Source organism: Molossus molossus, unplaced genomic scaffold (assembly GCF_014108415.1).
Source record: "Molossus molossus isolate mMolMol1 unplaced genomic scaffold, mMolMol1.p scaffold_m16_p_21, whole genome shotgun sequence".
In the NCBI taxonomy this organism is placed as follows: domain Eukaryota; kingdom Metazoa; phylum Chordata; class Mammalia; order Chiroptera; family Molossidae; genus Molossus; species Molossus molossus.
This window is the reverse complement of record NW_023425357.1, coordinates 17,769,321-17,786,091: the sequence shown is the minus strand read 5'-3', so window position 1 is coordinate 17,786,091 and position 16,771 is coordinate 17,769,321. Positions and strand designations below refer to the sequence as shown.

The window sequence follows — 16,771 nt, the reverse complement described above, 5'->3', positions numbered from 1 at the left end:
CGGAGGATATTTTTCCATTATCTTTAGATAGAATGGGAGGGACAGAGGGAGGCACAGAGAGAGTGAGAAATATCAATGTTAGAGAAACACATCAAATGGTTGCCTCCTGCACGCCCCTGACCAGGGCCGGGGACAGAACCACAACCAAGGTACACGCCCCTGACCAGAATCAAACTCACGACTCTCTGGTCCATGGGCTGATGCTCTAACTGCTGAGCCAGACCGGCTAGGGCACAAAGGCTACCTTCTAACCAGTGCAGGCATTTCATGGGTGGGCCAGTGCTTGTGAAAAAGACACGTACACTAGGAGTGAACACATCACAAGTAAGAAGAACCACCCTGGCCAATTTGGCTCAGTGGTTAGAATGTCGGCCTGTGGACCAAACAGTCCTGGGTTCGATTCCGGCCAATTGCACATACCTTGGTTAGGGTTCACTCCCCCGCCCCGATTGGGGTCATGCGGGTGGCAACCAATGTGTCTCTCTCACATTGATGTTTCTCATTCTCTCTCTCCTCATCCCACTCTGTCTGAAGATAAATGTAAAAATATCCTCTGGGGAGGATAAAAAATAAAAAAAAGAAGCACCTAGTCTCGCCCTGGCTGGTTTGGCTCAGTGGTAGAGTGTTGGCCCATGGACCAGTGAGTCATGGGTTCGATTCAGGCCAAGGGAATGTACCTTGGTTGTGGTTTGTCCCCAGCCCCGGTCAGAGTCATGCAGAAGGCAACCAATGTGTCCTTCTCACATCGATGTTTCTCTCTCCCTCCCGTTCTATCTGAAGATAAATAGGAAAATATCCTCAGGTGAGGATTCAAAAAATAAAATTTAAAAAAAGCACCTAGTCTCTCTCTCAAAGAAGGAAGATGCAAGCACAGGATGAAGTAGAAGTTTCGATGAAGACCAGATCGGGGGGATAGAGTAACACTCTTTGCCTGGCTGTGTCACTCAGGACCTGGTTTCTAATCACCATTCTCACTAGACAGAACCACATGGTTAATAACAGGGCTCAGCTGGAACATCTTGTGAGGCTGTAAAGTGAGAGCACATTCAGAAAGATGGGACAACCTAAAAGAGTTCCTAATAGCCAATGCTGGAACAATTTGCACACAAAATAAGTAATGGTGATTCACATTGGATTACAGGAGCATTCCAATCAATAAACATAGAAAGAGAGAGAAATAGAATATCAGCATTAGGCCAACACCACAGGAATGACTGCTGCACACAAGATATACTAAAGAGACTAAAATCGGTGGGCAAAAGTTCAAGGAAAATAGGACTTGGAGTCTCAAAGTACTTTCTCCAAGATATTTATCAACTATGAAGGGAAAAACAGTAACTACACAGTGGAGATGCCTAGGAGACTTGAATCACTGTCACCACGATGGGACTGCTGACATCAAGAATCAGACACGATGCATCAAGTCCTCATGTCACATCTGTGCATTCTCACTAAAAACGTCTCTCAGTCCAGTCGTGGACGTAAAACCAATAACCTAATCAATATTCCTCAAAAGTGTTATCAAACTGTGCCTTTCAAGGAAGACAAGGAGAGGGTGACCAACACAGCTCAGGAGACCCAGGAGATGCAGCATCCCAGGGCCCTGTGAGCAGCATACATACACCCTGTGCTTTCAACTTTTGTCAGTCTAAAATTAACTCAACACATTAGAACATCTAGTCAGTCTCTTCAGTGGCACACCTCACCTAATCAGGCCCTGCTCCAACCCCTTTGCCTCAAAGGACCCAGCCCCACAGGGGCCCTGCTGTTCCTTCTTCTTCCGACTCTACCTGGGCTGCCCATAGGTGGTACCAGGTGAGGAGACAAATACAGTGGCACATCTAGGTGTAAGCCTTTCTCGTTTTTGAGTTTTAGTGTTTCTAAGGCACCACCATTTCCAGATACTCAAGAGAAAGCATCAAGACCTGGTGGCACAGCTGCTGGAACAAGGCCTCAGCCTCTGGCCTGGTATCCAGGAATGCTTGATCTCTGCTTGCCCTTACCTAACAGCCTGGGTACTCAATTATGTGGTAACAGGAAGTAATACAGAGCTTTCTTCTAGGACTAGGACCGGGGAAAGGGGGTAGGGGAAGGAGACGTCTGGCCCATGGGCTGCAAAAGGTCTGAGAAATCAATACCAGCTAACATCACATACCTCACCAAATTTGCCTGACCAAATGTAGAGAATGATTTTTAAGTTGATAATTTTGTATGGCCCATGAATGATGTTATAAATATCCAAGTGGCCCTTGGCAGAAAAAAAGGTTCCCCACCCGTTCTAGAAAGACATGAATACAGAAGTAAAAATGCAGACACTGACAGGGTGAACCCTGGATAGCAGGAGTACAGTGACTTCAACTGTTTTATTTCCTAAACTTTGTATGGTGGTCATGGTACTTTTATTTTGGTAACAAAAATTTAAACAACAAAACAAAAGGTCTCATCAAACAAATCTTAGGCCACATTTTTCTGAATCTAGTAACCTAGATGAAGCCAAGCAGCTGGATCTTCCCAGGCCAGACAAAGGCAGAGTTGCCTCAGTCCCTTCTCCCTAGAGTGGTTAGTGTACCAGAAGGGAGAGTGACATCCTGCTGGGTTCAAAGCTAGCCTTGCTCCCTGGAAACAAAGTACTGGGCAGGGCAAGGAGGGTGGTGGTCCCAGTGGAGGCTGTGCTCCATGCCTTAGCCACCGAACCTGATACTCAGAGCCACTTGCCCTCATGCAAAAGACACTGGGTGCCAGTCCTGGTTAGCTGAGCTTTCAACCTGATGGAGAGCCAGCACAGATACTGAGTTTGGGAACACCAAGGTCTGACAGCAGAACACATGAATCCAACATGACCTTCCTTTGGGACAGGAAGTTCCCTCCAAGACTGGTTATGTGGGCTACATGCTGTGGGCCTTCCTCAAGCCCCAGGGAATTAGCTCACCTCGACCAGCATCCTTTCAACAGCTGTGACTGAGGTTCATTCTGGGTCTAATAGACAAATCAAACAGAAGTCCTGGCTTTTCTTCAAGGGGGTGAAGAAAGTCAGTAACTGCATACTGTGTGAACAGGCAATCCCTGGGGAGCACATTAGGCTAGAATCCTCAAAGGCCAAGAAGGCTGTGGCTGAACAGAGGAGGACAGAGATCTGGCTACACTATAAAAGGATCGCTTTGCCTGCTGTGCTGAGAACAAACCTCAGTGGGCGAGGAGGAAGCAGGAGCTGGCCTAGGTGAGAGGGTGGAGTGGGGTCAGCTGGCCTGCAGAACCCCATATAGATGGATTTGCTGATGGCCTAGACATAGGCATGAGGATAAGGGTGTGTCACATCTGCACAGACACAGAGTCAACAGGTCAGGGTGAAGGGTGAGCCACCAAGAAAATGGGACAGATAAAAGGGGATGGAGGCACTGGGTTCAGTGCCAAGAGACAGGTGGGGTGCTGACTGAGGACAGGCCCACTGGGTAGAGAAACCTGGAAGCGCAATGAAGGGTGTGCTTTAAGGAGGTGGCAAAGGTGCCAGGGTTACTTAGGACTCCAGTGTGATGACAGCTGAGGCCTAGCCTCAGGTCAGTAACATGAAGCTGCTGGGAACCAGGACAAGAGGTGTGGAGGAGTTTAAGGGTGAGGGGCCAGGGTTGGAACCAGGCCATACATCCCCATGGAGGCCTTTAGCTATTAAAACACGTTGAGAAGAGCTCTTTTTCTTCTTGGCTGCTTGAAGATTGGTCGCCATCATTAATGACAGCTAACTGTGCGGACCAGGATATTCATGACCAACAGACTACTACTTCAGCAGAAACAAATGGTCATTGACGTCCTTCATCCTGGGAAGGCAATAATACCTAAGACAAATTTGGGGAAAACTAGCCAAAACATATAAAATCATACCAGATGTCATTGTGTGTAGATTCAGAACCCATTTTGCTGGTGTCAAGACAGCTGGCATGATATGATTCCTAGGATTATGCAAAGAAAAATAAACCCAAACATAGACTTACAAATGATGGCCTGTATAAGAAGAAAACAGAAAGGAATGCAAGAACAGAGTGAAGAAAGCTGGGGACTTTCCAATGATGGTGCTGCAAAAAGTGAGCTGGAGATTGGACAACAGAAGGAGCAAAGATTCTTTAATGACTTTATCTGTGGTGACTATGCAGATTTTTCATGAGAGGCCTAATAAACTACGAACATTTATGTGGGGGGAAAAAAGGGAGAAGTTGAGAAGAGACACTGAGCTACAGAACGGGGGAATGTTGTGCAGGTGTGCCCGACATGGAGGTGGGGACCTTGGTCAGCTACAGTCCCAGGTGAGGACATGAGGGAGATTAGGGACTGAGCAAAACCAGGGTTGGCTCTAGATGTTCTGCAGAGAAGGAGCTGGGTGACAGTCAAGAGGGGATGGGCATGGAACCAAGGGCACTCAGTGACCCAGTCAGGCAGTGGATGGGGAAATGACATAGGAAAAATGATGAATGACAAAGAGGAAAGCAAATGATTCTTCTGACCCAGAGGGGCTGTGTCAACATGTAACTCCATGTTGGAGGGTGGTCCCCAGGATGGCACCACACTCACTTTAAGCTCTGGCATCCCAACAGTTTGGCATTTGCATTCAGACATACAGCAAACAGGGTCTTGACCCCAGTCAACTGGCACCCTCAGGGGCCAGGGCCCCACCTTGGCACTCACCACAGGGATGTGCAGCTTGCTGAGTGGTTTGCCGTCTAGGAGGTAGGAGCCTGTATAGGTGACATACTCAGCATAGCACTGGGGTGCCTGTGGGGTGATGTAGCAGAGGATCTTTCGCTTCTCCTCGATCTTCTTCCTTATCTGTAAGTATTCAAAGTACGGGTTGGATCTGTCACTGTGGTAGGGCTCAATATCATCCAGCTTTATGGCATCGACGATGGCTGCCAGTGTCTGCTGGATCACCTCCCGTGTCTGTTGCGTGGACGTGTTCATATGCTGCTGCAGCTGCTGGCTAGAGCGCTGGAAGCGGCGTTTACGTGGGTGCTGGGCCTGGGGGTCCTCCTCCTCAGAGCCTCGACCCTTCGCTCTGGGAGTAGGGGCAGGGGCAGGTTCCTTCTCAGAAGGAGGTGAGCTCTGCTTGTTCTGGTTGGCCAGCATCTGAGCCCGGTTCCTGGTCATGCGCTGGGGGATCTCCTCCACTTTGGGGGCCTTCGGGGCTTCAGCTGTGGGTCTGGGTTCTGGTTCTGTAGTTTCGGGCTGGACACTTCCTGGAGGCCCCTCAAGCCCAGCATTGTCATGGGGGACAGCCCCGTTCACCACCTGTGCCTGTGCAGGGCCATCCCCAGAAGGCTCAGGTGTGCTGTGGGATGCTGCCAAGGGGTCTGGACCCTCCGCCTCATCTCCACTACCTGATGGATGCTGTTCTGGGGGTGCTGGAGTGAGCCCCAGGCTGGAGTCGGAGGCTTCAGGGGCCCTCCCCTCCGACACAGCCTCTGATTCCACTGTGGCTTCCAGAATCATGTCTGGCTTTGGCCCCTCTGAGGGCTCGGGCTCGGCCTCAGGCTCAGCAGGGAGCTGGGTAGCTGCCTGATCAGGAGACAGCACAAGCTGTTCCTCAGCAGCTGATGTAGCCACATCCCCACTGTTCAGGACCAGGGGGGCCCCTGCAGGAGTACTTTCTGGAGGAACAAGAGGACTCTCTTCTACAGGTTCTGTTTCGACATCAGAAACATCTTTAGTTTGCAGAGGAAGCTCTGGCAGTGAGAAGGGCCCCAGGTCCAGGTCGTCCTCAGAGTTGGCAAAGGCATCGGGCCAGGGCACTGGCTCCACCTGGCTGAGGGCAGAGAGACTGTGGCCATTTTCCAGGAAGGTATTTTCCAGAGAACCCAGAGCCTCCACCTGAGCAACAGTGGTCAGACACACAGGCTCTGGGGGCACATCAGGGGGTGCTTCAGGAAGCGACTTGCAGTTACTAAAGAAGGACTCCAGCCTGGAGGAAGGGGTGAAAGGGGCTGGTTCTTCTGCAGTGGAGATGGTGGCCGGGATTGCTTCTGCAGAGGCATCTTTGACTTCCTCAAGTCCTGGCTCAGGGACAGACAGAGGGTATGGGACAGGGGAGACTGGGTAAGGGGGCTCTGTGGTGCCAAAGGGCCCAGGGGCAGCAGGGTGGAGAGACTCAGCAGGGCAGAAATGTTTTGGGGACTCTGGGAATCTCTGTGGAGACTTAAGCATAAGGTCTGGCCCCATGGGCCAGCTGACAGGGTTTTCGGGGGCATTCCCGATTAGGCTGGAAGAGAGGCCCTGCTCTGAGGTAGCAGGATGAGCCCACTCAACCGGCTCCTCTGTGATTACCGTGCTGAAGGGACCCTCATCCAGGGGCTCCAGGTAGCTGGGCTCTGGGGGGATGATGGCAGCGGTGGCCTGCTGGTCCTCTGTGGCATCCAGGGGAATGCCCAAGTCAGGGGGAAGGGCCCCCTCCATGGATGGGGCCAAAAGATCATCTCTGTGCGATGTGGGGGACTTTGCTTGTAAACCAGAGAAGGCACCCTCTGGGGAGGGGGTGGTGGTAACCACAGCTGTGGGCGGGCAGTGCAGAGTGTCTACCTTAGGGGAAGGGATGCCATAGTCTGGGGAGTAGTACCCCGGAGACAAGCAGGCGAACTTCTCTGTGGGACCTGGGGGTACAGGGGCCTTGTCCTCCAAGTGCTGCCCTGGTGAGTCGTAACTGGATGCAGTAGGGACACTCTGCTGTCTGAACAGCTTGTCCCCAATGCTGAATTCTTCTTCAGGAGTCCTCCTGATATCGACAGAGACTGAACGATAAAGGTTTGTGCACAGAGGCCTTGTTGGTGTCTGGCTTGGGGTTTCTGAAATCCCACCCGCTGCCACAGAGAATCTATCAAAGAAGGAGGGAGAGCAGGCGCTGGCAGCAGTGCTAGAGACAGGCGGGGGATCTGTACAGTCAAATATGAGGTCAGCATAGTCTTCAGCGCTGCAGGATGGGGTTCTGGGTGTGTGCATCGCCTCCTCGTAGCTGGGGCCAGACACCACAGACGCGGGGGTGGGCACCCCAGTGGGCCGGTTCTGGTCAGGCCTGGGAGAAGCAGGCAAGATCTCTTTCATATGAGGTCCTGCCAACCAGTCTCTGGCGTCCACACCTGGTCCTGGGTGGGGCTTATGCTCAGGAACTAATGAGGCAGGAGCCGACTCCTTGAGCTTTTTGTCTTTAAGGGCAGGGTCCAGGCCCAGCGGCTTCTTTGGAGGGACATCCAGACTCTTCTTCCGCATGTCCTCACCTGGCTTCATCCTCTCCTTGAGCTTTGGGTCTCCAGACCTGTGCCTCATCTTCTCCATCTGTTTCATTCTTTCTTTGTGCCGTTTGTGGCGTTCTTCAATCTCCAGATCTTTCTGGGAGAGCATTCTCTCAAAGCTGGTCATCATCAAATCGCCGTCTCCCAGAAGCTTCTCTCTGGGCCTGACATCTTTCTTGCCCGGGTCTTTAGACAGTGGTAACTTATCGTTTCCATTGCTGATCTTCACAGAGTCGCCTTTTTCTTTCTCTAAGTTTTCTTTGAATTTCTCCTTCAGTTTGGTCTCACTGAGTTTCAGGCTTTCATCCTTGGCTTTATCTTTAAAGGAACTTGGAGAACTGTCCTTGTCCTTGACTGCAGGCTTGTGCTCATCTTTGTGATGTCTCAGGAGCCCGTCGCCATGCTTGTCCCTGTGTCTCTCCTTCTCGTCTTTCCACTTCTCTCGGTGCTTCTCTCGTCTCTTCCTCTCTTTTAGGATGCTGATGGCACTAGATCCATAAGGTTTTAGTTCCTTTTCTATTTTCTTAGAAGGTTCTCTTTCAGAATCATTTTTATCTTTCTTTTCAGTAGAAAACAATTCAATGGTTTTATCTAATTCATCTTCTATGTCAGTTTTTGTACTGTAAGAAATACTATAAGCATCAGCATCCAAGAAATCCTTTTCATACTGGCTGGAGTCCTTCTTACTGCCAATGTCCTTGTAGTCATCGCTCTTTTCTTTTTTCTCTGATTTTTCTTTCTTGCCTCTCTCTCTATCATGGCTTTTCTTGGATGAGGATGAGGAGTGCCTGTGCCTTTCTTTCTCTTTCAACTTCTCCTGTGGGCAATTTTCCTTGACCCTCTCCTCCAGAGGCTCAGTGAAAGACACCTCCAGGAGGGCACTCAGGCCAGGGTCCTGCCCTCGGTCCGTGAAACTGTCGGAGGACACCTCACTGATCTTGTCGTTGGAGTCTTCTCTGTACTCATGCAGAGCTTCTTCCTCCAACTTTTCCAGCAGGCTCTTCTCCACCTCAGCACTTTTTGATGCCTTTCTCTCTCTGCAGTGCTCCTTGTCCGGTCTCTCCCTGTGCCTGCTTTTGGCCTTGTCTTCAGCAGAGGGTTTCTTCTCCACTTTCTCGGAGGGCTTCTGTTTGTTTTTCTTTTCCTGAGTAGAATCAACTGAAGTTCGGTCTTTCCTATCCTTATATTTTTCAGTAGACTCTTTATCCTTCTTCTCTTTGTGCTTTTCAAAGATTTTTTCTTTCTTGTCTTTCGCCCCTTCTGTGGTTCCTTTTTCCTTTTTCTTTTCTTTGAGTTCTTTCTCTTTCTGCTTCTCCAAGTGCTGCCTGTCAACAGAGTGCTTCCGGTGTCTGTCTGAGGGGTATGGCTCCCTCCCGTCATCTTTTTCCTGGAGGCTGTCCACCCTCTGCACTTCACTGGCTTCTCCAATTTTGAATCCACTTGCTGTATAATCATCTTTTTCATCTTCACTTTCATCTGTGAATATATCTGCAATATACCAACTTTTCTCTTTACTCTTTTTTTCATCTTTTTTTTCAGAGAAGTCTTCTGAGATAATTCCAGGGAAATTTTTCTCCTTTTTTTCTTTAACTTGGTCAAGAGATGTTTTTCTTTCCTTGTCTTTACTATGTACATCTTTATGTTTTTCTTTAGTATCTTTCTTCTCTTTAAAACATTTATCAAATTCTTTGTCCTTCTGACATTTTTCAAGGATAGACTTTTCACTTTTATCTTTGTCACTGGACTTATCTTTATATTTTTCTAATTTTATTTTTTCCTTCTTCTCCTTCTCAAGGCAGTCTTTTTTCTCCTTTTCTCTCACTGGATGATGTCTTTCCCAAGGCTCCAGATTCTTCCCAAAGTCACAGTCAGACCTGTCCTTGAATACGCTTTCACAGCTGTACTCCTTCAGGTCCTCCCGGTATGCCTCCTCAGCCTTCACTCGGCCATCTTTCCGCTCCTTGGTGCTCTCAAAAGGGTCCTTCCTGTCCCTGCAGATGTCGCTCAAATCCCTGTCCTTTCTGTCTCGTCCACCTTCAGCAGACTCTCTCCTCTTTTTGTCCTTTTCTGAAAGGTAGCTGGGGATACTTTTATGCTTTTCAATTTGGTCTTTTCTCTTCTCAGAGTTTTTATCCAGATAGTCCCTGTCTTTCTTTCTAAAGAAAGCATCTTTGTCGCTTCGTTTTTCACTGTAGTCTCGCTTCTCCCTGCTTTTGTTTTCCCTCTTCTTCTCCTTACTGTCCTCTTTCACGGTTTCTAAGATCAGTCTGGCCACAGAGTCATTTTTAATGTCTCTATAGTCTGTCACTGGAGAATCCCAACTATCTTCCCCTTTGAAGTCAAAGGATGAATCAGACAAGTCAGAAAACCACCGATCTTGCTGATCATCAGAAAGACTAAATTTGGTGTCTTCATTCTCCAGAAACTGACTTTTGTTACAATATTCATCAAAAGCAGAATCTTCCCTGTAAATTTTTTCTTTTTTAGGTTTGTCTTTATCTTCTTTGAAAGTCTTTTCCTTCTCTTTTGAAATCTTGTCCTCTTTAAAATCATTCTTTTTCTCTAATTTTGAGGGCCTGTCCTTGGACTTTTTCTTTCTTTCCTCTTTGTATAGTTTCAGTTTTTCCTCTTTTGGAGACTTTTCCTTCACTAATTTCTCCTTTTCTGCTTTATTTGAACGATCCTTCTCTTCTCGGAAAGACCTGCTAACATCTTTGTTCGTGTCTTTGATTCTCTTGAGTGACTTTTCATCTTTGGAGACCTTTATTATGTCATCTTTAAAGAGCCATTCTTTTTCTTCCGACTTCATTTTGTTAAGCTTCTCTTCTTTCTTAAAGTGGTCTCTATCGTGCTTTAATACTTTTAACTTGTTTTCAGTGGAAATGTCATTGTCTAAAAGTATAGCTTTGTCTGACCTTTGCTTGGAGTCCTCATATTCATAAGTGAAACTTTTCAATTTGAGTTCCTGACTGACTGAACACAGTCCTTTCTCCTTGTTTTTGTGTTTGTGTTTTGTTTTATGTTTCTTGACCACTTTCCCCTCCTTGTCTAACTTGGGAATGACACCATCCACACTGGGATGGAAGCTCTTCTTCTCCGACAGAGCACTCTGCAGGCTGCCCCGCTTCCTATGCTCCTGCCTCTTCCTCACTGGCTTTAGTGACTCCACACTGGAGCCCTCGGAGGAGCAGTCAGACTCACTGGTCAGTCTCGTTCTCGTGGAGTCTGATAAGGAGCTGACCTCTGACCAGGCAGGAGAAGAAATGGTTTTCCAATTGTCTGTCCGCCAGTGCTTGGCATGCTGGTCTGTGTGGCTGGGGTTATGCTTCTGGGTAGCAGAGCTCCCATGAGATGAGGTGGAGGAAGCAGACAGGGAACTGAACAGGGAGGGGTCCTTCAGCACCAATGGGGACTCCTTGAGGCAGCCAGAGCTCCCCACCGAGTCGCCATCGTCCTCGCCACTCTCAGAGGACTCGCTCTCTGACTCGGAAGAACAGAATTTGTCGCTCCTTTTCCCAAACCGCACTTCTTTGCCTTTTGTTTCTTTCTTTCGCTTCTTTTTCACTTTATTTTTTTCCTTCTGCTGCTTAGAATTAGAAGACTCCCGTGTTTTATTACTAGGCAAAATTGTGTGTGCAGAAAGTCTCAGCTTCTCTCCTGTTCCCACAGTGACTCCAATGTCCTCCTCATCTGACGTGTCTGACAAGATGCGATGAGCTGCTTTCTTTGGTGCAATCGTGTTATTTTTAGTGTAACTTTTCACTTCCATTTTGGGTATAGAAATAAAACTATTTGATTTAGTCTCTTTTCTGTAATCCTTTTTCAGTAAGTGTTTGTCATCCACTGGAGGGACTCTGTCCTGCTCATCATCCTCGTCAAACTCATACTCGTCCTTGACAGGGGTTACAATTTTCTGGGGCTCTGGATTCTTAGCCTTGTGCTTTAGGCCTTTTTCAAACTCAGAGTCCGTGTTATTTCCATCAACTGAACTAGAAGGTGCAAATGATGGGGCATCTTCCTCTTCTGAGCTCTCTGTTGGAAATAAGGAGAAAGATGTGAGAAGCAGGTTCAAAACTCTTGCATACATGGACAGGGGAAAGCTCTCTACAGAAAGGCCTCCCCAAGCACTTGGTCACCCCTAGGATTAGAAGGGATCCCCCTCCCAGAGAAGCATTTCACTTGAGTTAGTGAAATCTGAGGCCATCCAAAAAAAAGGTTTGCGCAAAGACAGGCTGGCATCTTATAAGCCTGCAGGCTTTTTTGGTACTGAAACCCCAGGTCCTCACAGTCCAGAAGTTCCTGTAAGTGCCAGGTAGTCTAGGAGGCTGGGACCCGGTGTGCTGATCTGCAGGTAAGAGTCAACATTGCCTTTGACGTCACAGCAGAACTGGGAGACTTAGACCCCGTTAGTGTCACACACCCTGCTCCCACTCCCATGACCCGACCCTGCACATAGCCTGGTACCCAGCCACTGACCAGTCGAGCTCTCCTCACTGGATGTGTAGGTGCCCTTGCCCAACAGGAGGTTCACCATGGTTGGGGAGTTGGCCACCTTTAGCGGCGTCTCGCCCTTTCGGTTGCTCTGCTGAGGATTCCCTCCATACCGCAGCAGCAGCTTCACCACCTACAAGACAGTAGCAGGTGCTTGAGGGCATGTTCTGAGAAACACCAACTGTGCTATAGTGCCTGTGTAAAGCTGTATCTTGTTCAGAGAACCTTGAGCTTAACCAGGGAACAACCCCCAGGCAGAGGGACAGAAGTGGTGTGTACTTTCTGGTGGGGTCTCTAGACCTGTGCCTCTTCCACAGGAAGGACCCTAACAGAGTCCTGGTACCTCTTCCAGGCTGTTTTGCAGGTAGAACCATCCCAACTCCCACAGATCTCAACCCTCGTGATAACTTGACCACTTTCTCAGAATCTTCTCACATAGGATCTTCCCCTCCTGCCATTGATGAGCTCACCATCCAGCAGGGTCCAGTGGTCATCAAAGGGTTCTGGTAGCTTAGGGAGAAGTTGGTGTTTTTTTTTTATTGGAGGGGGGTTTACAGAATAGAGGAAACAAAGACCAAGCTTCTGCTAGCAGATTTATTTATGTTTTCATTTATTTTAGAAAATAAGATCATCTCTTCTTTATTTTACATGGGTAAGGATGGTCATGTGAATGACAGAAACACTCCAGGTGACATTTCAACAGCTCTGTTCAACTGTTCATGATCAGCAACCTGTGCTTCATATGCCCAAGACAACCGATTCACTGAACTCAAGTACAATGATTAAGTTCAATCTCAACTTTAGTTCAGTTTGAGATCAGAGCATGAGAAGAATCTTTATTTTTTTTAACAATTAAAAACAATTTTTTTTTCTTTTTCATTGATTTCTTTAGAGAGAGAAGAAGGGAGAGGGAGGGAGAGATAGAAACATCACTGAGAGAGAACATCGACTGGCAGCTTCCTGCATGCCCCTCACTGGAGATCAGACCCACAACCTGGGCATGTGCCGACTAGGAATTGAACCGGCAACCTCTTGGTGCATGGGTCGACACTCAACTACTGAGCCACACCAGCCGGGCAAAGAATCTTTAAAAAGGATGTAACTCTTGTTACTTACATACTCTTATTTTCACTCAGTAGTTACAGTTTCTACTGCTTCATCAGGACAGTCTCCTATTGCTGCTCTAACAAATCATCACCACCTTTGTCTTACAATCCAGGTCAGAAGTCCAAAATCACTTCTGCTGACCCAAGTGACTTGTGGTATTGGCTCTTTCCTTTCCATGTGTGTAGGGTTCCTTGCAGTGGGGGGACTCTGGTAATGTGTCCTTGCTGTATGCCAACTGAGGGCCATCCTAGCTGCTGGAGGCCGCTGCATTCCTTTGCCATGGCCCCTGCCTCTAGGGCCAGAAGTGTAGGTCAGGTCTCCCTCATGTCTTCCTCCCTCCAGCCTCTGCTTGCAACTGTGACCCAACCGGGAAAGGATCTCTGTTGTCAGGACCCTTGAAGGCCACTGGGATAGTCCGGATAATGCACGATCATCTCCCACCTCATGGTCCTTCAATTTCTCCCATCTGACGTCCCCTTACCATTTGAGGTCACATGTCACAGGTTCCAGGATCAGGATGGGGGTATCTTTGGGGCCATTATTCTGTCTCCCTTACCATGTTCTAGTCTTTGGCATTTTCCATAACAGAAAGTTTTAAAATGAGAATTACAAAAGTACAGAGATTCAAATGACAAGCCCCTTCCGCTCTACTTCATCATCTACCAGCTCATAGTCAGTCTCATTTCAATCACACCTGCCCACTCACGTAGGTGTTTTAAATCACATACATTTCATTACATTTTTCAGTATATTTCTCTAAAAAGGTTCTTTAAAAACAAGAAAGTATAATGCCATTATCTTACCTAGTAAGTTTATTATAATTCCTAACATAAAATATATAATCAGTGTTCAGATTTCTCTAGTTGTCTCAGAAAACTTTTCATTGAAGAGTGCCACCCCATTTTGTCTCTCCCCTGCAGTGACTTGTCAATTTATGCTCATCACATTCTTGATGCTATTGGTTCCCTAGTATCTGCCAAAAATGACCAGGGAGAGCAGCCACAAGGAGCATTATGAATTCAAACAGCCATGGTGTGTTCTGGTCTATGGTGTCTTCATCCTCACCATGCTCAACTGTCTTGTCTTTGGCCAGGGGCCTCTTCAAGATGACTCTGGTAATGACTGCAGCAAGACCTCCTCATCTTTGCAACCATTCTGCTTTCTGGTAGCACAAGATGTACCAGGCATATCATGTACATCTCCTGCTTCAGACCTGGAGGCAGTCATTACTCCAAGGAGGCTGAGTCCTCTCAGGAGAAACCGTGCACTGAGGTACTCACTACACCTCTCAGCATCACATCAGTCAAGGCCTTCCTAGTCTAACAGAACCACAGGGACAAGGACAGGGTCAGCAGCAATCCTTAGGGCCCCTCTTCCTATGGGTAAGATCGTTCACCTATTAAATTCCAACTACACCTGCATGGCCAGAGCAGGGCACTGTCACAAACACTGCAGACGATACTGGTTGTTGAAACTATGAGAGGCCATCCAGGTTCCAACCCAGGATGAGAAAGCTGTGCTGGTCAGAGAAGACAGCTCTGGTGAGGGACAAAGATTCATTTCTCAGTTACCCAGCAAACATGAAGGACAGAGAGACAGGAGCTACAGAACGATGTGGAAGTCAGACAGGAGACCCACCTTGTAGTGACCATTGTTGGCAGCATCATGTAGGGGTGTGTCATCATCCAGGCCCTTGGTGTTCACCTCTGCACCTGCAGCCAGCAGCTGTTTGGCAACATCGTAGTAGCCCCGGTTACATGCCTCGTGCAGCGCTGTCCAGCCTGGAAACAGACACTTAGGACATATGTTATTTAATCCTCAGGAACGTCACTCCTGTCTCAAGGCAGCACTTTGAAGACACTAAAGACAGGACAAAGCCCTAAAGGGTGCTGCTCTGCAATGAAAGGCTAGAGGTCCAGGGAAGCCCTGAATGTGCTTTAGTGCCTCTTGTTTGTTCAGGGATATCTGGCTTGTTAACTCTACAGATTAACCACCTGCAGGGACAATCTTGAGCAGTGAGGGTGGAGGTCTAGTGAACATATAGCATCATGAGGGGCAGCCTCAGCCTAGCTCATCCATCAACACATGGAGAAGAAAACCTCCCATTTTTGGAAACACACCCTCCATGGAGCACATGGTTGAGGCCACACCTGGAGAATTCCCTTGGCGGTAGCCCAGAGAGCCTCAATCTGCCACCAGGTAGAATAGCCACACACCAGTGTACAAACAGGGCCGCTCCTTTGGACAAAAATTCCAGTGCTGTGAAAAATCTTGATATAGGCCCTGGCCTGTTTGGCTCAAAGGTCAGAGCATCAGCCTGTGGACCAGAGAGTCTTGGGTTCAGTTCCTGCTAAGGGCATGTACCTTCGTTGCGGTTTGGCCCCGGCCCTGGTTGGGGTTGTGTGGTTGGCAACCTGTTGATGTGTCTCTCTCACACTGATGTTTCTCTCTCTCTCTTCCTCCCTCTCTCCCTCCCACTCTATCTGAAGATAAATGCAAAAGTGTCCTCAGGTGAGGATTTTAAAAAAAAAGAAAAGTTTTTTGTAAAAAAAGGGTGCTAAATTAGGTTTTAGTCAGATACTATCAACTACAACAATGGGGAAAATCTACAACTATTCTGCACGAAGATGGCTTTGCTCATCTTACGTTCTCATTCCCCTTTAACAAACAACTCAAATATGTTGATGGTGCATCATGGCATAATGGAAGTAAATTACGCAAAAAAAAAGACACCACTGAACTGCAGTCATGGGGCCCTCACTCAGCCTATCTCAGGTCAGGAAGGCACACCATTTATCCTACACTAAAAGGAGAGTCTCGCGGTGACATTTCTTCCCTGGGAGATGGGAAAGTGTCCCTGGGCTGATAGGCACAGAGGCACCCTCTGCTGGGGCGACATGACTTCCTAAATATGCCTGAACACTCTTGAGAAGCCAGGAAAAATTATTCCTCTAGCACAGAACTGGGCTTTATATAACATAGCAGAGTAATATAGCTAAAAATTTCTCAATTCTCTTAAAAATTATAAAAATAAAATGATTTTATTTTGAAATACTTTCCAAGAAACACTAATTCGTCTATCTCAGGAACAGCAAATTATACTTGTACCTAGGACACACCTACAGAACCACATGGGCCCAGAGACTGGCTCTTTCTCCTGCCACGCTGATCCCAAGTCAAGGCTACTGCTGCCAGGATGATGACACTTGGCCAAAGGGCTCCACGACTCTGGGGAGGCCAGCCTCACATCCTCCTGTGAACTTGCTGCAAGGTACCCCTGCCCTGCCCCTGGGTACTGTGTGTGCTCACCTGCAAAGTCTTTGACGTTGACATCCGCCCCCTCACTGATGAGCTCCTTGATGCGCCGGGCATCTCCCCGGATGGCAGCTCGATGTAGGCGGGTCTCTCCGCGCTCGTTTCTCTTGTTCACTTTATCTTTGGTTTTTGAGGCAGAGTTAGGCGTCCCCTTCTGACACACTGTCGATTGGGAGGGATGCTTTGGTGTTGTATCTACTGCAGGCCAAAGAAAGGACAGGTGGAGCATTACTGAAAGAGCCAGTGAGGCTGGGCCTGGGGGTGTCCCTGCTTTATCGAAACCTCCAGGACCAGGGCCATCTTCATGAGTGAAAGAGGACAGCTTTGCAATGGATCCCCAATCCCAAAGAAGAGAATTTCTCCAGTCCCAGGAAACACCCACTACCCACCACCATGGAGGCTCACCTGGGCTATTTGCAGACTCTTCAGCTGTCATCTGCATGAGGAGAGCCACCTGCTGGCGCTCAGAGAGGGGGTAGCCAGCTCGGATCCCAGACAGCCCCATGCCAAACAGCAGCCCGGCCTTCCGGGTGACAGGCTCCTTCTTAATCCTCTTCCGCTCAGGACCCTGCTTCTCTGTGAGGTGGTGGAGG

At 48.2% G+C, this 16,771-nt stretch overlaps 1 protein-coding gene across 18 annotated transcripts in view; it reads right to left on the bottom strand.

Moving 5' to 3' along the window:
- The window catches only part of ANKRD11 (ankyrin repeat domain 11), a 230,768-nt gene that overhangs the window by 7,462 nt on the left and 206,535 nt on the right, over positions 1 to 16,771 (bottom strand). For 12 of the 18 annotated variants that reach the window (XM_036275401.1, XM_036275400.1, XM_036275398.1 and 9 more), the window contains 5 exons: positions 16,584 to 16,754; positions 16,173 to 16,376; positions 14,502 to 14,644; positions 11,742 to 11,889; positions 4,663 to 11,297 (listed from right to left, as the gene is read on the bottom strand). In XM_036275401.1, coding sequence (XP_036131294.1) covers positions 4,663 to 11,297; positions 11,742 to 11,889; positions 14,502 to 14,644; positions 16,173 to 16,376; positions 16,584 to 16,754 — 7,301 coding nt within the window. Of the gene's footprint in view, positions 1 to 3,876; positions 3,945 to 4,662; positions 11,298 to 11,741; positions 11,890 to 14,501; positions 14,645 to 16,172; positions 16,377 to 16,583; positions 16,755 to 16,771 lie in introns of all 18 variants that reach the window. The other 6 variants (XM_036275409.1, XM_036275410.1, XM_036275411.1 and 3 more) reach the window with 4 other exon arrangements.